The sequence below is a fragment of the Balaenoptera ricei genome, chromosome 10 (genome assembly GCF_028023285.1).
Source record: "Balaenoptera ricei isolate mBalRic1 chromosome 10, mBalRic1.hap2, whole genome shotgun sequence".
Lineage (NCBI taxonomy): Eukaryota > Metazoa > Chordata > Mammalia > Artiodactyla > Balaenopteridae > Balaenoptera > Balaenoptera ricei.
This window is the reverse complement of record NC_082648.1, coordinates 69614747-69635638: the sequence shown is the minus strand read 5'-3', so window position 1 is coordinate 69635638 and position 20892 is coordinate 69614747. Positions and strand designations below refer to the sequence as shown.

The 20892-nt window shown below is 35.1% G+C and overlaps 1 protein-coding gene across 6 annotated transcripts in view; it reads right to left on the bottom strand.

Annotated features, from left to right (window-relative positions):
- Positions 1 to 20892, bottom strand: part of METTL25 (methyltransferase like 25) — a 178432-nt gene that overhangs the window by 90117 nt on the left and 67423 nt on the right. For all 6 annotated transcript variants that reach the window (XM_059936623.1, XM_059936622.1, XM_059936621.1 and 3 more), the window contains exons 7-9: positions 20704 to 20733; positions 16190 to 16263; positions 3747 to 3840 (exon numbers count right to left, since the gene is read on the bottom strand). In XM_059936623.1, the coding sequence (XP_059792606.1) occupies positions 3747 to 3840; positions 16190 to 16263; positions 20704 to 20733 (198 nt within the window). The remainder of the gene's footprint in view (positions 1 to 3746; positions 3841 to 16189; positions 16264 to 20703; positions 20734 to 20892) is intronic.

Genomic DNA, 20892 nt, shown 5'->3' with positions numbered 1-20892 from the left:
TTTCTGGAAGTTTGCCTATCTCCACTTCATTTAGTTTTTTTTCTGGGGTTTTTTCTTGTTCCTTCATCTGGTACATAGCCCTCTGCCTTTTCATCTTGTCTATCTTTCTGTAACTGTGGTTTTTGGTCCACAGGCTGCAGGATTGTAGTTTTTCTTGCTTCTGCTGTCTGCCCTCTGGTGGTTGAGGCTATCTAAAGCAACAGTAGTTTTGCTGCTTTTAAAATCTGATGCTTTAAAAATTTACAGATGTGTGTGTGTGTGTACGCTCATGCATCCGTGTGTGTGCAGTACATGCATGTGGAAGGAGAAAGAGAGGAAATTAATACAAAAGAAGAAAAAAATGCTGTGGACCATGAATATGAAACCGTGAATACAATTTTAAAGGTTTTCTGAAATTTGGTGAGATACCAAAGTTTGGGACAGAAGATAAAATTTAAAAACACCTAATTTTTTTAAGGACTAGGTAAAGCTAATCACTAGAATTTTGTTATTTTAGACAATTGTAAAGTTCTATTAAAATATTTTACAAAGAAGTAATTGAACTTTACTCAATTACAAAGAATATTACTGTAAAATTTCATTCTAAGCAGTCCATCTATTATAAACAGTATACTTGCTGATATAAGGTAGCTGATGTTCTGCCATGATTTGTTTTCAGTGGCTTGGCTTTACTGTGAAATCTAAACACCCTTCTTAAACAGAACTGTATCTTATGCAGGGGTGAAACAATATCACCCTTAAATGGTTAAGGCTATAAAAAATTAAAAATCAAGGAGGGGATCATTTTGATAAAAAGTCTTCAAAATATAAGAACAGAATCACTGCTTTTCCCCACTTCCCCACTCTATGTTCCTTGGTGTAACATGGCATTTTAAGATAATATGGGGTCTATAATAGGAATGTTAATGGAATCACTAAAATGACAAATGCTTGAAGACAGCGGATCTTAACTGGGGGTGATTTTGATCCCCAGGACATTTGTGGCAATGTCTGGAGATTTTTTTAAAATTTATTTATTTTGGATTGTTACAATTAGGGTGCTACTGTGGACACCTAGTGGGTAGAGGTCAAAGATGTTAAACATCCTCCAACGCACAGGATAGTTCTCCGCAATAAAGAATTATCCAAATGTGCTGAGTTTGACAAAATCCTGCTCTGAGAGGAAATGTCCAATGCTGTCTGTCACAACTGACTACAGGACTAATGGATTGATATTTTAAGCTGTGTATGAACCACTTATATATCCAGCACATGCTGTTCTGGTCTTTGGAATGATGATTTGTCTGGGAATGTTGTTTTTCCTCATGTTTACATGATTTCTTGTGACTAAGAAAGTATCAGAGCATGTTAGGAGATTTCTAGGCACTTCACTAGCTTACACAGTTTTGAATATGACGAGATGTGCTTTGAGAGATCAGAAACACATCAGTGGTATTCATCACACTTTCAATTATATATAAAAGTTTGTTAATAAATGATTATAAATTTAGTCAAAGATCTTTTAAACACTTTGGTATATCTAATATTTTAAATTTAAGTGGTTTTGATACTTTTTAGTAATTAGAATCTCGTGAAAATTAATTTCATTTTTTAAATGAAACTTCATAAATCTCTTCTTATTGTGTTTGTGGTCAAAACCTTCATTTTAGCACTGATATTTCATAATGTGGGAGAAAAATAATAGGATTTTGTATTATATCAGAAATATAAGCTTGGTTTTAATAACTTATCCTATTTCCAACCACTCTGGCCTGACAGACACAACTCTCAATTCCTCTTGTTTAACATAAAAACAAACAAAAAACCCCTCAAAACACGTACTCATCTATTTGCTTCCTCTCACCCCACTACCTTTGAAATGCCTTATTAGGTTCTGTACTTTCCTCCCCTTCCAGCTTGGGTTCCTTGTTCCTTTTCTTTTCCTCACCCATTTTATTCAACATATTTATCTTTCAATGAACTTAAATAGTTTTAAGAGAAAAATCAGCAGGGCACTATTAAATGTCTTTACTAACGAATAAAGGTAATCATTTAAGACTGATATTTTACGGTGATACTTATCTACATTAGTCTTTTTCCTTTTGTTTTTAATTTCACTTCTCAGTACAGTGGTGGCTGACAGTGGAGGTTCTGATGTAAGTTGAATCTGCGTTCAAGTTCCAGCTCTGCCACTTGCTCTTCAACTCTGAGAAAATGACTTGCCTTTTTGTAAGCCTCTCTTTCTAGATCATTACATTGGGAATAATAATAGTATCTTACTCTTTTAGTGAAGAGTAAATGCGATAATGTTATGATGCCTTTAGCATAATAACTATAACATAGTAAGTGCTTAGTAAATTTTAGCTATTATTAATATTCTAATCAGTAATATAATAAGCATATTAAGAAACATTTACTATGGTTATTATTAGAGACAAACCTGGGAAGAGAAAGCCATCATGAAAAATAAGTAACATTCTTTCTGGATTTTTACAGTTTGGTTTTTGACAAAGGATAATACATTTTTAGTTTAAGTAAAAACTTAGCTCTATATTTGTAAGAATTATGCTTAGGTTTGTGTTCTTGATAGTAAATGTAAGACGCAGAATTGAGACATGAAGTGAATATATGCACTAATAAAGACTAATTGGAAGGAAGACCAGTCTGATTAAAAATATTTTAAAAAAACAGAAATAAAATAACTAAGATAACACTGTCTATTCTTATTTATTTATGCAAGACTAGAAGGATCTTCATTTTGGTGACTAAATAAAAATGTTTATAGGAGTCATATCAATTGTATTATTATAAGCAGTACATATACAAAGATAAGAATCATAAAAACTAGTATTATTTAGTTAGCACTTACTATGTACATTTTATTGAGCATTTTATGTCTATTACCTCATTTAATTTTTCTTAAATCCTATGAATTAGAAATGAGCTATTTTACAGAGGAGGAAACTGATTAGTACCAGTCTAATTGCTTTAAGTAATAAAGCAACTGAGGAGTAAATGGATAACTGGTACAATAAACAATAATACCCTCTAGCTTTGATATAACTTAACCATATCTGTATAATTTTTCTCTTTCAAGAAGAAACCTTAACCACCTTAATCACCATTCCTTAACCAACTATTTTATGCTTTATTTCAATTTATAATCAATTCAAAATACCAAAGTGATCCAGATTCAACTTAATATTTTAGTTAATAACTCATTTGAATCATGTTGAGAGTTATTTTTTTCTCAGTGTTAGACTATTTATTACCACTAGTCCATCAGCTTACCTTTTGTGTCTTCAACAATATGTTCTCAATTATTACCTTGGGCTTTCTATGACATTACCACTTTCCAGGATTCTCCCATTCAAAGGGTTTTTGAATTTAAGATTTTAAAATTTAACGCGTTATACAGCCTTTAAATACACGCAGTTTAAAATTAAAACCATCGTCTCCTGCTGTACTTACAATTCCCATTTGTTCTTGCTTTTTAAGTCTATTTTGATTTGAAAATTGGCACATTTTTACCTGAATAAACCTGAAAGGGGAATCACTCTGGAGGTGCACAATGGCAAACTATCCGTATAATATTGACAGAAAAGGTGAACTGGAATAAAGGTAACTGAAGTTTGGCTTCAATATAATTTAGATGTTTTTCATGAAAAAGAGAAAACTAGAGGGCAAATAATTTTGTATTATCTCAATTCATAACCCTATAGAAGTTCTCTTGTTTCTTATAAAACAATGGGTAATCATATACTGACCTTGGACTCATCTAATCCAAGCTTCTTTAGAGACTTTCTGACGTAATCCAGAAAGGAAGAGGATTTGGAATAAATTTTACCAACATGCCGATCACTGCAAAACAAAATTGAATCACTCTTTAGTTTTTCCAATTTAAATTATAGATGATTTTAAATTCAGTCATGAAATATTTTTAAATACCTTCTGTGCATATGGCACAAGCTCCACATGTGATAATAATGTAGTAATATTTTTGTGAGCACGTTCAGTTTACATATTATAAAAATATTCGGGATCTGCTTTTGAGAATTCCTTCAACGTACAACAGTGGAAGACAATATTATGAAGACAATACTATGAGAAAGAAGTTGTAAACTTAGTATTAAAAAAGCCTCATTTTTAAAGGGAACTCTAGGTATTTCGAAAGGTTCCATTGTGCTACAAAGCACATTTTCACTTTACTGGCTCAACATTACAGTGCACATTTCATGGCAACACCTGCAAATAGTGGTGACATCCAACAGCCATGCAAAGAGAACTTCAATGCCAGCCACTGAACAAGCACCATATGCTGCTGAGTTGGGTCTGACTTGATCTCATTTATGCCCTGCAGATTTTCATTACAGTATAAACAAAATATGAGATGGTTTTAAATTTAAATAATGCAATGCTGGACTATCACATCTCACAATTTTGGTTGCATTTAGGTATAATGTAAAAATCAAGAGAATAAAAAATTTACCACCTCCAAGTATCAAAAACAATGAATAAAAGCTCATTTACTCTTGGCAGTATAAATATTAATCCCTATGCTTAGTCAGACATGAAGCTCTATCAATTCTTCCATTGAAATATACCTCAAATATATAACTTCAGCTCCATTTCTAGACGGCCACTTCAATTACACTTGTTATATACTAATTATTACAGCTACTTCCTAATTAAAGCCGATGCTTGTCCCTTCATTCCTGCCTACATTGTCATGCTATTTTGTTAGAAGAGCATTTCCATTTACCACTTTCCTGCTCAAAAAACTGCTTTGAAATAATAGTCATTTGAAAAGGTATAGGTTCCAGGAAACAGAAATTATATTTTTTATTAGTTTTTGTGTAATTCTCAGATCCTACACGTTTATATGTAAGAGATATCATATAATCGATATGGACATCTTATGTATCACAGTATATTGAATTGATAAACTGTATAGCCAGAAAAAGAAAAAAAGCCATTTAATATTAACTTCCTGCTCCTCATCTTAACAGGTTTTTAAACTTTTATTATTATTATTTTTTAATCCAGAGGGGCAAGCAATTCTCTCCCATGAGATAGTGATTTTGGTTCTTATTTTATACCATCTATCACCACCTAGTGGAGTAGCTTAAGAGAGAAAGCAGAGAACAGTTGATAAGAGTGTAGCTTCCAGTCTGTCTCTATCAGCTACTAGCTCCCTGTTTATAAAAATGGGATATTAATAGTACCAATTTCGTAAAGTCACTGTGAGGATGAAATTAGGTAACACATGTAAGGTGCTCAGAACTGTGCCACCATGTGAGTTGTTTTCTTTGCTATCATGATTGTTGTTTTTATCATAATTGGAATTATCATTTGGAATTTTCTTCGATTACAAAGTTAAAAGAGCCAGAGTGAGATGCTCATAAGAAAGTGCTAACCACTGTAAGCTGAAGACAGTAGACAGTATAAGTGTAGGTGGTATCGACTTGTTTCCTGGGTTTTGTATTTCAGATTGCTTGAAAATAAGAGAAACATTTAAAATTTTAATTTGCCCTCGTCTTACTTTTTCTTTTCAGAATATACTACCCCTTCTGTTACAAAATCTCACAACATGATTATGAGATTACTTTTAGTGTATTAAGCAATAATTTGCTACATAAGACTTGTCCCTTAAATCCTTTGTTGAGGTATACTATGTTGGACCTGTTTTTAGCAGCAACCAGTAAGGGAGAAAAATATCATCCAAATAGAATTAGAAAGGTTAGCTGATCATGTTACTTCTCTTTAAATTCCTCCAGAATTTCCCATGACTCTTAGAATTAAGATCTAAATGCTTAACATAGTATATAATAAGCCTTGTACCACCTGGTCCATTCTGACAACCTCTCTAACACTCCTAGGACACTGCCTCTCCATTCACAATGACAGTCTTTCTAGTTTCTTGAACACATCATGCTTTTGTCTATAAACACTATTTGTGTTACACTTCACCCCTGATCTTTTTGCCTAGGGAATCCCAAACTCATCCTTTCAGATCCTATCTTTTTTTTTTTAAACTTTTGGGTTTATTTATTTATTTATTTATGGATGTGTTGGGTCTTCGTTTCTGTGCGAGGGCTTTCTCTAGTTGCGGCAAATGGGGGCCACTCTTCATCGTGGTGCACGGGCCTCTCATTATCGTGGCCTCTCTTGTTGCGGAGCACAGGCTCCAGACGCGCAGGCTCAGTAGTTGTGGCTCACGGGCCTAGATGCTCCGCGGCATGTGGAATCTTCCCCGACCAGGGCTCGAACCCGTGTCCCCTGCATTGGCAGGCAGATTCTCAACCACTGCGCCACCAGGGAAGCCCCAGATCCTATCTTAAATGTTGCTTCCTTAGGAAAGTCTTCTCCGGCCTCCCAGATGAAGTTAGGCTCCTGACACAGAGAACTTTTCCTTCACATGCTTACTCTTTTTTGTTTCTCTGAGTGTCTGTCTTTATTTTAAGTCAGTGGACTCCAAAGAGGGGTGAACATACCCCAAGGGAAAGAGAATATTAGAATTTTAATTTCTATTTCTATTTATCTTTACCTTTTTAATTTCAATTTTTCAGTTTATTTAAAAATCTATACAATATACTAGTAGAAAGACACATATATCACTTATAAATAATTAAGTATTCATTTTGGGGGTGCATGCTCAAGAATGTTTATTGACAGAGGTGTGAAATTTAAAAATATGTTTTGAGATCACTGCTCTGAGCAGCTGGAGAGCAGAGTTTCCACCTGTTTTGCTCATGACCATATCCCCTGTGCCTAGCGTAGACGCTCCAATATAGCAGGATCTCAATAAATGGATTAAATAATTAAATAAATATCTCCTGCAGTTTGTAGAAACAAAAACATCTAGTCAGACTATAACATGAAATGCGTTAATACAGTAAATAGATCTATTTGCTAATCAAGTAGAGTTAGGAAGGCAGGCTTAACTATACAAATAAACAAGTGTGATTTAAAATATATAGAGAGAGAACTACTGAACAAATATATAAGGAATAGTGCAATGTAAACAAAACAAATAATAACAGTTAATATTTATTTCATGTTTACGATGTGCCAGGGCTCTTAAGTCCTTTGCTGCATTTACTTATTTAATCCTTACTACTACTCCATGTGGTAGGTCCCACTATTATCCCCATTTTAAAGATGGTGAAACTAAAGAACAGAGAGGTTAAGTAAACTGCCCACAGTTTGAATTCAGGAAGTCTGGCTTCAGAATCTGGGATATTAACTACTATTAAATATTAACTCCGGCACAGTTCTTCAACAGGATTTATACTCGATATTGTTAAACTGCAGATGAAGAATGTCTACCTCTGTGTTATAGACAAAGAGAAGTAGGCAGACTCCACGTGAACTCAAGACTGAAATAAGTTTGATTCCTTGCTCTACCACGTATTTACCACTTAAAAACCTCTCTTTGCCTCTCCTTGTTCAGCAGTAGAAGGTTGAAGATAAGAGAGTCTATGTATGCACCATGCTTGGCTCAGTGTCTGACAAACACTCAATGAATGGAGGTTATTTTCCTGTTATTGTGCTGGGTTCTAGGGGTAGAATCCTCCACAGTTTATAAAGGAAGACAGGTGAACAAATGCTATAATTCAATGTGATAAGCACAAGATGGTGCTCAGAATACAGCACAGAGTAGGGAGTGCTTTAGCTGCTGGAATTGACTAGGGTAAGCTTTCTTAGACGAGGAATTAAGTTTCAAAATGTCTCAGTTTCCAACAGTACTGTGAACAGCAATATTGATAAAACAAATGATAAAATTATAAAAGTAACATACTAAAATTAGGCCAACACATAAAATATAGAAATAGGTTACAACAATTTTTTTTTAAACTGTCCTCCTTAAGGACTCCAAAGAGGTACTTTAAAGGGTTACAATTTTCCATAAAATATGAAAAGGATAATTGTGTAAGAAATAAGTCCTTTCCTAAAATTTATTAAATTTATTTGGTTCTATGTAAGACTGTATTTGAAAATAGAGTGCTATTGTTAAAAAATTCAGAAAAAACGGTTTTATTACTTTCATGGTATAGAAGGAGAAGGGAAGTACCAATAAGTCCATTTTGGTTTAAGAAAAAAAAAGTATATTTTACAGGAAACAGAATGTCAATTTAAATAGTATTACCAAAGCAACACAAGATTTAGTATAATGAATCAGGCTTTTAGAACTTTTGGAGGTAAAAGGTTACTTTTGCAGGACATGGCACTAATCTCTATAAAGTATGGGTGTCTTACAAATCAACCTTCTTAAGAATAATAGCTGTAAAGAGAGTTTATGATGTAGAATGCAGTCTGCTCTTTTGCAGCTACAAGAAAGAGAATATTTCACTCATCAGACTTTAGAAGGGTCTATAGTTTTAAGGATAAATACTGCAATTCTAGTAATTAAGAAACGAGAAAAAAGAGGCAGGTGCAAAAAAAAAAATCTCAAAACTTACCTATATAGAAAGTAAAAGCACAGAATAGGACTGTTAACAAATGGAATAAGGGGCAATCCCATTTTTAATTTTAATTTTTAGTAAGTGCCTATTGCATTTTTCTCATTATTTAACACTAAAGATTTGGAGTCTACCTTTTACAGTTATACATTATGACATCACAGAATCACTGCAGTCTTAATTTTTGCTGACGTGTGTGAAGATAAATAGAAATCCTTCTCTCCGTTAATTAGTTAATATAATTAATATAGTTAATATAATTGCTTTCTGTAAGAATATGCCTAAGATCAGGGATCTGGAGGGCATCTTGTTCTGCCTCCTCTGATGTATCTTCAACTTCTCTTTACTCACTGAGTCTTTACTCTTATCATCGGAAAATGCTCAAGTTTCTCTGTCTGAAAAAACCAACCAAGCAAACCAAAATCCCCCACGCCAAACAAAACTTCTTTCTGATTCTATATCCTAAAACTATCTACTATATGGTGGTTGTCACATGACCAAACGATAAAGAGTTGAACGTGAGTTTGCCTGTCCAATCACGTAAGTTAGTTCACGTGTCTGGTGTACATTGTCATGTGCACGCATCCTCTACAAGTGGTTGTGCTTTTGTGTATTTTACTATACAGTACTGTATAGAGTACAGTAGTACAGTATCTTTATTACAAGCCCAGGATGTCCAGAAGCAAGTGTAAAAGCAGCGGTGATGTAGCTGGTACTGCTAAGAAGCGCCAAGCGATAATGATGGAAACAGAAGTGAAAATAATCGAGAGAGTGGAGTGACAAGAGGAAGAAGAAGTAACTGAAGAACTGAAGAGATGCACATCGCAGGGAATGGAAAGGGGATTTTCTTTATTTGAGGAGGCACTGTTACCGTTTGAGGCACAGGACCCGAACGTAGAATTGTACACAAAGGTTGCATCAGCCGTTCAGAATGCAATCCATTGCTATAATGTCTTCTAGGACGAGAAAAAAAGAGCTACTACCCAGACATCACTGGATCATTTTTTCAAGAGGGTAGATAAAATTGAATCCAGCAAGGAACCAGAACCTGTGCCATCAGCGTCAGGCGTGAGTGAAATTGCAGCTTGCCCGCTGTCTCCTATTGCGATGATCCTTCAGCTCTACCATCTCCCACCTCCTCTCCCTCCTCCAGTCAGTAACTCTTCTTGCCTGTTCACTCGATGCCAGCCCCTGTATGCCAGCTGTTGTACTGTACTACTGTGCTTTTCAAGATACTGTACAGTAAGATTAACAATGTTTTCTTTATTTTTTGTGTTTGTTTTTTATGTATATTTGTGTGAAAAGTATTATAAGCCTATTATAGTACAGTACTATATAGCCAACTGTGTTAGTTGGGTACCTAGGCTAACCTTGTTGCAATTATGAACAAATTGGACTTACAAACGCACTCTCGGAACAGAACTCGTTCGTACGCAGGGGACTAACTGTATGGCAATATGAGCTAATGAGAAGCTGATGACAGAGGAGAGAAAGCAGATAACAAATGTTAGAGAGGAGTGATGGTGGATATCATAGAGATGATAATTTTGAGTAAAGAACTAAAGAAAGAGAGTGAACTAGCCACGTGGATATCTGGTGAGGAGCATTCCAGGCAGAGGACACATTACGTGGAAAGGTTCTGGGGTAGAAAGTGTTCCTGGTATTTTCAAGTAATACCAAGGAAAGCAGTACAGACATAAATAAATGGGAAAATAGTAGAAATGAGATCAGAGAGATAATGAGTAGCTCCATCACATAAGGCTTTGTAGGTCATAGTGAAAATATTAGCTTTACTTCCAAGTGAATAAGAAACCATGGGAAGACTGTGAGAAAGATCTCACTTAAAAATATTAACAGGATCACTCTGGCTATTGTGTGGAGAATAGACTCTAGGGGGCAAAAATAGAAGCAGGGAGACCAATTAGGAGGTTATTACAATAATCTACATGAGAGATGATGGTGGCTTTGACCAGGGTGGTGGCCCTGAGGATGGTTAAGAAGTGGTAGAATTTTAGATATATTTAATTAGACAGACTATAAAATTGTTGAAGGACTGGATCCAGGCAGTGTGAGAGAGAGAGAGGTCAAAGTTATCCTGGCCTGAGCAACTAGAAGAATACGTTTGTCATTAACTGGACAATAGATTTGAGATTCACCAGCATATAAATGGTACTGAAAGCCATGAGACATGATGAGATCACCTAGGTGGTAGGAACTGATAGAAAAAAGCACTCCAAAAATAAGAGGTCTGAAAGAGGACGAGGAGTCAGCAAAATAAACTGAAAAAAAAAAAAATAGAAAAAGGTGACTATCTTAAGAGGGACTTTCTCTAGCATATGAGAGAAAGTAAAGAGTGGTAAATTGTGTGAAATACTTATGGCAGGCTAAGTAAGTTGAGGATTGAGAGCTGACCAGGAGATTTAGCCACATGGGGTCATTAGTGCCCCTGAAAAGGGGAGTTTGACGGAGTGATGGAAGTAAGGTCTGACTGGAATTCAAGTGAAATGGGAAAGAAATTGGCAGCACTTTCAAGGAGTTTTCCAGTAAAGGAAAGAACAGATATGGGATAGTAGTTGGATGGGAAAATGGTTCCAAAGAGGATTTTCAGAATCTGTGCTCTTAACCACTATGATAGACGACTTCAATTAATAAAGCTGAAAACTGGCCATCAGGGCTCACCAGGTGGCAGAGGAGTAGATACAAAAAACTCATTGTACATTTAGATTCAATAAGAGCAGTGAATCCCAGATTAAGGACTATGGGAGGAGAGAGTGAGAAGGAGAAGGGAAAGATACCAGAGATGTCTTCCAAACTGGGTTTTAAAGAATGCCTAGGATTTCACCTGCCAGAAACAGGGAAGGAAAAGATGCAGAAATGGGGAGGGGAATATTTCAGGTAGGCAAAGGGGCTCCAAGGAAGCATATGAGGTCCAAAAATAATTGCATGGAAATGATGAATAATCCAGTATACAAACAGTGTGCATGGGCAGCTGCTTGGGGTGCAGAGAAGGAAGAATGGGGTGATGAATTAGGCTGGAAAGGACATTAGTGGCACCTTAGAAACGGCCTTGAATGCCATAATAAGGATATTTTAGTTTTTGAGTATAAAGAAGAGAAATCATCAAACATTTTGAAGTGAGAAAAGTGACATGACTGTTTCTGAAAGATAAATGATGGGACTTGAAGAACAGATTAAAAGGGGGCCCTCTGTCAGAATAAAGCACGGTTAGCATGCTAAAAAGGAATCAGTATTCTTCCTTTTAATAAAAGTGAATGCACTAGATCTAATTAAAATTCTACTCAAGTGAATCCAACACCACCCACATGCTTTCCCCAAAATACAATTGTAAGAACATGGTTTCCTTGTAGCATTTTCCAAAGAAGCAACATTAGTTTAGGAAATTATAAGAAAAGGTAAAGTAGACATATACTAAATAAAAATAAGCACATGAAGGACAGAAAGTATCAAAGTTCAGTTTCTCCATCATCAGAAAATATTTATGAAGTTATTTATTTTGTGTTTTATATACTAGTACCTACTGAAAGACTTAAAGGACCTTTAAGTATTTCTTAAGACTTAACATAAAATTTTGCTGAAAATGGCAATCACTTAAGGAAGTTACAAAAATCTTCAAAATACTCTTCAATTTAAAAGATACAGACCTGATAATCTGACCACACATTATGGACTAAATAAGTAGCTTTAATTTGGTGAGCCAGTTTTCATGATCTGGTTTTTCACATACCTATTTGATTACTGCAAAATTAAAATGAAAGTTAAACTAATTCATAATTATAGGCATCAAAATTTATGTATTTCTTCTACAGCTGTTTACAGTACTCATTATGAAAGAGAATAATAAAGTAAGTAAAGTATATACATCAATTTCTCTGCTCTCTTTTGAAGTGTTCTAAAGGATTTTCATCCTATTAAATGCTTGTTTTGGCATTTTATTCCCTTAGAAAGTTTCCAGATAAGGACTAATTATAACATTTTAAAAATTATATAAATTATTGAGTTTTAACATAAGTGATAAATGCTAATTCACAATTACAATAGAGTAAAAATGCTATAGTTTTTAAGTCCACGAAAAAAGTTTACTTCTAATCTTATGTTATATAAACAATTAAACTTAAAGAAACTTTCAGAATAATATTTCAAGTAGTCTGAAACAGTATATCACTGGAAGACAATTTATTTAATTAGCAAGGAAAGCTAAACAAAATGCAGAAGAAATAATTCAGTGATCTTATTTTCTGTCTTTAGTACTCTTGCTGGCCAGAGATTCCAATCAAGTTAACCTTGTTAACAATGCTAATACAAGGAGACCTATAACTCCACTCATATTAAAAATATCCCAAAGAATTTAAACTAAAAAGAAGTATGGGATAGCAAAAAGAAAACTTTTGTGGACTATGAATTTGGTCCTAGCTCTGGTTCTTTTAGGCTGTATGACTGAAGACAAGCTTTTAATCACTTTATCTTAATTTCCCTTATTACTATAATGAGGTGACTGGAACAGATACTAGGAGTATAATACGTAGTTCAACTGACCCTGGGGTGTAGCCTGAAATGAGATTATAATTTCACTGCTGTTGAACACAAACAAGTATTTACAAAATACTATGTATAAGGTATAAAGAATGTCAATAAAATGAACCCTTATATGCAACACCAAACTTGAGAAATAGAACATTAACCGTCTCTAGAAATTCCTATGTGCCCCTCATCTTCCCCACCTCATCACTTTGTCTACTCAGTTGTCCTCCCTCCCATAGGATACTATACCACTGAATATTGCTGTGTTTATCATTCTTATGCTTTTCTTGATTACCACATATTTACACTCCTGAATAATTATACCGTTTGTGCTTGTTTCCAGATTATATAGGAATTTTTCTATAACGTTTAGATTCACAACATTCATCCACTTGGATGCGTGTAGTTGTAATTCATACATTTTCACTATGGCACGGTATTCCACAACAGTTTATCCATTCTCCTATTAATGAAATTTTTATTCCTAGACTTTTGCTCTTATAAACATTGCTGCTATTGATCATTCTTTTTTGTTGTTGTTATTGCTGTTTTATTTATTTATTTATTTTTAATTTTTATTTATTTATTTATTTATGGCTGCATTGGGTCTTCGTTTCTGTGCGAGGGCTTTCTCTAGTTGTGGCAAGCGGGGGCCACTCTTCATCGCGGTGCGCGGGCCTCTCACTATCGCAGCCTCTCTTGTTGCGGAGCACAGGCTCCAGACGCGCAGGCTCAGTAATTGTGGCTCATGGGCCCAGTTGCTCCGCGGCATGTGGGATCTTCCCAGACCAGGGCTCGAACCCGTGTCCCCTGCATTGGCAGGCAGATTCTCAACCACTGCGCCACCAGGGAAGCCCTGCTGTTTTGTTTTGTTTTATTTTATTTTTTTAAATTTGGCTGGGCCGAGCCGCGCGGCTTGCAGGATCTTAGTTCCCCGGCCAGGGGTCGAACCCGCGCCTGGGCAGTGGAAGCGCTGAGTCCTAACTGCTGGACTGCCAGAGAATTCCCCTTTTCTGTAGTTAAGAAATGGCATCTGGGGGAAAATGAAGCCCTAAAAGCTGGCTTCATTTCTCTTGGTTTCCATCTTCTCCTAGATATTTGCTGTGTAATTTTTAATTTCCTTGATAGTCTCTGATGTTCTCAAACCAATTAAAAACAAATTAAAATACACACATACTTGTACACACACACCACACACTTGCATATATACACATCTCTAGCATTTTTAGTTTTTCTCAGAAGGAGGGTTAGCCCTAATTACTTAGTCTGCTGTTACTGGAAGCAGGTTTCTATCATTTTCTTTGGTTTCTGCACATGCCATCCTGACTAGAATATGAAAGACTCCCGTGTGGACACTACATCCTATGCATTCAGAACCTGATAGGCTGCCTGCCCCACAATAAACAACCGCTGGGTTAAAAAATATAACATGTGCAAATCTTGGCAACTAATTAGAATGTGTGGTTTGATGATGAAAAAAGAAAAGAATCGAATATGATTTTAAGATTTCTAAAGCTTGATAATGGTCATGCAATTCCCCAGAAATGACAAAAGAAGTCAAGAGACAGAAGAAAGAGGAATAGAATTGGTGGGAAGCTGACTTTGTTTTCTGTCTGTGGCTGAATCTGGTGTATTTTTAAGGTGTTTAAGGTGCTTAAGTGAGGCTGTTCAGAAGCTGTTTCTCTATATCGAGAAATAGAGATTTGAACTTCAAAAAAGAGGTGGGAGCTGGATACATGACTTAAGTTATTTGTTGTGAGGGTAACTGTTAAGAGAAAGAGGAAATATAAAGAGACAGCAGCTAAGTATAAAACACTAGAGAATTTCTGGATATACCAAGGGGATGAGTAAGAAGAAAAATGCTTACAGAAGACAGATGAGAGTTCAAGGTAGGAAAAGGAAACTTAGAGGAATGCAGCTTAATGGAAGACAGTGAGGACAAGAGTTTGGAAAAAACAATTATTACATGATCAAATATGGCTGAAAGCTCAATAAAGATCTGGAATGAAAGAAGTCTTAAATAACATCTACTGAGTAATAAAGGCAGGCAGGAATGTGGAGGGTTGGAGAGATGTGAATTTTTAAGTGAGAAGAGAAGTTCAGAAAAGAGTGTAGATGATCTTAAGTGGTCATCAAGAGAACAACAAACACAGTAATGAACAGATTTGAGGTCTTAAAGGAAGGCAGGCAGTCAATATTTGAGTAGACATGAATTTGCACAATTTTGTGACTTTTTCCAACAAGGTTAGCATCTTGGGGTGAGTTCAGAGAAAGGAACCAGTTTTCAGGAAACCATGAGAAATTCACTTTCAGACATTTTGAAGATTAATATATGGAAAAGAGAATGGAGATAGGGACACAGATTTGGGAGTTATCTACCTAGAAATGACAATTAAAATCAATGGTATATGTAGATATTTGTATGTCATAATTTCTTTTAGTAAAAAAACAGACTATTTTTCTTAGAGAAATTATACCTAATCTGAAAATAGCTTCTATTTCTGTTAATAAGTTTGGATTTGTTTTTGTGAACTTGAAAACTACCCTATTTTAGTTTGAAGAATAATCCTATTATAACCAAATGGCAATCAGAATCCTAAAATTATAACTAGTACGAAGAAACGTTCATGAAACTTGAAGGGACTGCAGATGTATGCTTGAGTATGGCAGTTATTAAACCAATATTATGAAAAATTCTCCTAATCCTTGCCTTTCTGTATAGGCAGCCATTATTATCTGGGGAAAACAGAAACAAAACATATGCAAGGCTACTGTTCTACCAGTAGAGACATGAATGGCCACACTGGCTGTTTAAGATTGATATCTGTTCTAATTAGTTAAGTGTTTATGCTATAGTGGTTGTGAAATATTTTAAATATAACCCCTGCTCATATTATAATATTATATTCACTGAATTACTTACATAGAACATTTCAATACTTCTCAAATTCTAAAGTACATTTTACATATATTTCTTTATCATCACAACAACCTTTCAGGACAAAAGGGAATCATTAGAACCCTTACTTTAATAATGATTAACCTAAGATACGGTTGCTGCACAGTTCTTCATTACTTACTGAAATCACGCTCAAATTCAAAGCTTCTTCTACTAATCACAGTGACCCTGAATGAATTCACGTGAAAACTAAAAGTCACTTCACTTATAATACAGGATAGTTATTCTTATTGAAATAAAATCATCATACCATTTGGTGATGCCATAACAATCTTGAATAATATCCTGAAGTACGGCACGATAGAAGAGTGATTCAGTAGGCAGCTGAAAAAAAATGCAGATATATATGAGCACAAGAACCAAATAAAAAACAGAAATCAAGTCAATACTTGAGAGTCAGAACCATAAGTGAATGTTAGAAACCTGAGTTTGTTGCTAAACATAGGGGATAATTTTATAACTTTTCTATTCTAAGTTAAAATGTACTTGGAGGCTAGTTCTCACTGAGAAAATAGAAGAAACTATGAAAGAAGTAGTAGTGAATGAGGAAGAAAAGGAATAATCAAAGAAAAATTAGCTAATGTCCCAAATGGAGTGTTTATCAGTTAAAAACGTAGAAATAAACTTCATGACCAACAAAGTCAGGCCTGTATAAGAGAGCAGACATGTAGGATATGTACAAAAGAGATAAGAATGTGCATCTTTCCTAATGGTGGTGGATTAGAGATATTACCAAGGATTCACAGCCAGAGAGAGAAGGTACTACCCTAAGTAAGGACATACTAAAATATGTCTGAGGCCTAAAAGATCACAGCATTGCTACTACAGAGTTGAAAAGAAGGGCCTTGGAAAGGACATGAGATCAGAGACTGAAGTCTCAGCAGGACTTCATTTCCTGGGGAAAAAGAGGTGGGAAGTGTCCATGAAGGTGCAAAGGTAGGAAAGAAGGAATGGCTGACGAGAAGGTCCCTAATGACGTGTAAGAGTGTCAAAGTAGAAGGTAAAAAAGTACTATACATAAAAGAAAGAGTGCTTCACTGTAGCAATGTAAGAGGTACCCTTAAACTAAGAAAGTACAAAAAGTTGCCAAAACTCCATCCACGTCCCCATCCAACAGAGATATCAGCAACAACCACCCTGCTTCCATGCAAAGTTATTATTGAAAAAAAAAAAGGAAAATGAGCAAGTATGGAGGGAGGTTGACAATACTGAATGCTTTTGAGAAGTCAGGTAAGTTAAAAACTAAAAACTCTCCAACCATGGGTAAAGTTTTAAAGATAGAGTTCAGTGGAATGTGTACTTCACTGAGTTATCCTTTTGTAACTTCTATTCTTCTGAGCCCCAAATTGTTATCTTCATTTGTTTTCAATGAGAACACATCTGGATTCAGGTGGAGTTTAACAGAAAATAAAATTTTGCCTGTGAGCTCAGGCAGAAAACCTACTCTACTGTCCCTTTCCCCCATCTAACATCAAGTTCCTACACTATGGGCCCCAGGTGCTGAGACTACAAAAAACCACAAGTTGGGAGTCGAGGGTCAACCATTATTTCTTGGGTCTTCACCCGACGGCATTGCCTTCTTAAGTCACTGGAGAATGTCTGACTTGTAGGGTCTTGACAGAGCACTTTGAACAACACAAGTTATATCCTCTCTGGATGTTGACAACAGTGAGGAGGGTGATTCCAGTAGGAAACGGTGTTAGGGATACCACAGTCCCCAACTCAACTCCTAAAATAATTCACTGAAAGCAGACACAAATACATACTTGAGTGCCCACACTAAAATTTATAACCTTCAAAAGGCACACTCCTTATGTAAAATCTCTTTCCAAATACAACGTCTTGACTTGAGACAAAATCTGATTTCTAAACTTCCCTTTCCTGAACATTTCTCCAAACATTTCATTAAGAATTTCCTCTCTCTGGATATATTTTCCATTTGATGTTTTTTCATCTTGAGTAATTTTTTTCTTCAGTACCCCAAATCTCTACTTTATCATCTGCTCCCCACTTTCCCCAAATCCTTTCAGTTCTCTCACAAAAATGCTGAAATCCCTTTTCATATATTAACACCTACTCTTATACTGTTCTACTGAAATTCAAGGCATTTTGGGAAATAAATTATTACATGAAGTGAAATATTAGTATTATAAATGGCTTACAAAGTTCTTAACTTTTTAGTTGATTAGCTAAAATAGGTAGGAACTTCATTTTTATTTATTAATTTATTTATTTTTAACATCTTTATTGGAGTATAATTGCTTTACAATGGTGTGTTAGTTTCTGCTTTATAACAAAGTGAATCAGTTATACATATACATATGTCCCCATATCTCTTCCCTCTTGCATCTCCCTCCCACCCTCCCTATCCCACCCCCCTAGGTGGTCACAAAGCACTGAGATGATCTCCCTGTGAGGAATTTCATTTTTATGTAAATTTTATATGAAACTCCTAAAAATAGTCGAGCTGTTATTTGAACTGAAGAAGCCTAGCTCTGATGTCCCAGTAGTACCAAGCCATGATGCTATTTTGCCTCTCTGACACTTTGGCAGGGATACGGTGTCATTAATTTTTTTATTATATACTTTCATTTAGGAAAGCAAAGAAACTCTTAAAAATAAAGCTCTCCTTTCCCATGCCTTTTAAAAAAATTATGTAAAATGGTATCCAAATAATTTAGAAATAAATGTATATTTATATTGTTATTAAAAACTGATTGTAGAAAGGCCACCAAAAGAGACCAAGAAATGTATTTTAAGCAAGAGAACATACAAAAATGGAATGCACAGAGGAACACAAACAGGATAGAATAAATCATCATTCCCAAGTTACCCTGAGTAAATAAGAGCTTTACAGTTGTTTCCTAAGAGAAAGGAGAGTTATGAAGTGCCTTCGAATGTGCATTCCTGGAATAGCTAGGACTATCCATCCTGATAAATGCAGATGGGGGTAAGTGGGAAGGAAGTCAACATCTCCCGAGCAGCCTGTGCCTGACTACTCCAGGAATAAGCTAGATGTGGCTCAGAGTTTACTTTCTTTCCTTCACAAGTGATAAATCAACTTAACAGTTTAATGCATTTTAAAATGGGGCGGAACAGAAAGAGTACACCCTTAAAGTGTGTGTATATATATATGTGTGTGTGTGTGTATATATTAGACATGCATTTTACAGGTCTAGTGGAAAGGGCACTAAGCTGAAAGAACTCTGCAATTAACTGAGCTAGAATGCACTACTAAACTTCTGCTGTATATCATGTTCTCATGTAAGTTTGGGGAATACCCAACTCATAAGATTGACTGTAAACATGAACAAGCCCTTGGGAAATTGAAAAACAGAGCACAAATGCATTGGGGCACTGTTATGATTAAGGCTCTTTCCTCTTCCAGACCCCTAAGGAACCACTATTTTGATCTGTACTATAGTTAAGAGCTAGGGCTCCAGAGTCAGAGACTCAAATCTCAGTGTTCTCTACTTAACAGTTTCCTCCTGTATATCGTGGGATAACAGTCCTGATCTCACAGGCCATGTATGCAGCACTTTAATTGATGAAGAAAACTTTGAACAGTACTTTGGTAAGCTCTGTGTTAAACTTAGGTATTATTTTCATGATCATAATTATTAACCACCTGTAACAGTAACAACAGTTGATATTTATCGAACACGTACTACATGATAGACACTGTTTTAAGCATTTTACATCTTTCACTCATTTAATCCTCACAAAAACTCTATGAGGAAGGTATTATTGTTACTCTTATTTTTTTAGTAGTATTATTATTTGTATTTTAAAGATAAAGAAATTAAGCTATGGAGAAATCATGATGTGTCTCTGATCACGAAGCCAGTAACTGATGAAGACCAGCACACTGCTGATGCAAACCAGCAGTCTGAGACTAAAGTTTACACACTTAAACAATACGCTCTAATGCCTTTAAAAAATCAGTTTTTATCAATTTTCAGATAGGTATAATGAGTATTTTTTAAAAAACCACACAAAGTTCTTAGCATTGTGTCTGGCCCAAAGAAAGCACTCAGTAAATGATACTTGTTGCTACTATTATGCTACTATTATTTTTAAAAATTCAAATTGACATATTAATCCTCCCTGAAAATAAGCAAAAGAGAAATTTCCAAAATTTAGGTCCAATAAGAAAACTTTTGTGAAAAATTTAAAAGGAACTCTTAAAAAAATACTTTAAAATTCCTAATATGTTTCATAAATCTTAAGGTAGAGGAAAAGGCAATTACATGAATATATGAAGGATACATTTAACATCTGTTTATATGTAAAAACCCATTTGGTTGTTGCAACTAACTAATGACTAATGAAGTCAATAAAGAAGAAAGTTAAAAAACAACCAACTAAAATGTGTGGTTTGGACTATAGTTAAAAAATAAATTGAATGCTATACCTTGTTTATCTTTGCTTGAACTAAGCCCATAAAAGCCTGACAGTCAGCAATAACATTCTTTAGAAATATTTATAGACTGTTTAATATAGTATGAAGAAATGAGACATTAGTACAAGAGTATAACGTGGAAGTTTTCCTAAAAGTTCAATTTACTTTTCCTGAGAATTCACTTCTCTTTTAAAGTAAACTTACAGAAAATGTATAAGTTTGAATACGAATAGGTGACAAGAAGAGGTGATATTTATAAAAATCCATCAGGTTTTAGGTTCATCAGCAGGTCAAGTATGAAGAGTACTTTGAGAAAAACTATCACGTTCATCAGTTGGACTAGAGTAAACACACTCACTTACCCCTTGGCCGACTGCAACACGCTCCAGTGCCTTTAAGGAGAAAAAAATAAGACAAAGACAGCTGAGATATTTAGTCTTGCCTTATAAGACTTATAAACACACTGTATAAGGGCTTGTGAAAGTGACATTTAAAAAGATTAATTAAATGATAACATATAAGTTTATACACTTAAAAGTGTTAATATCATT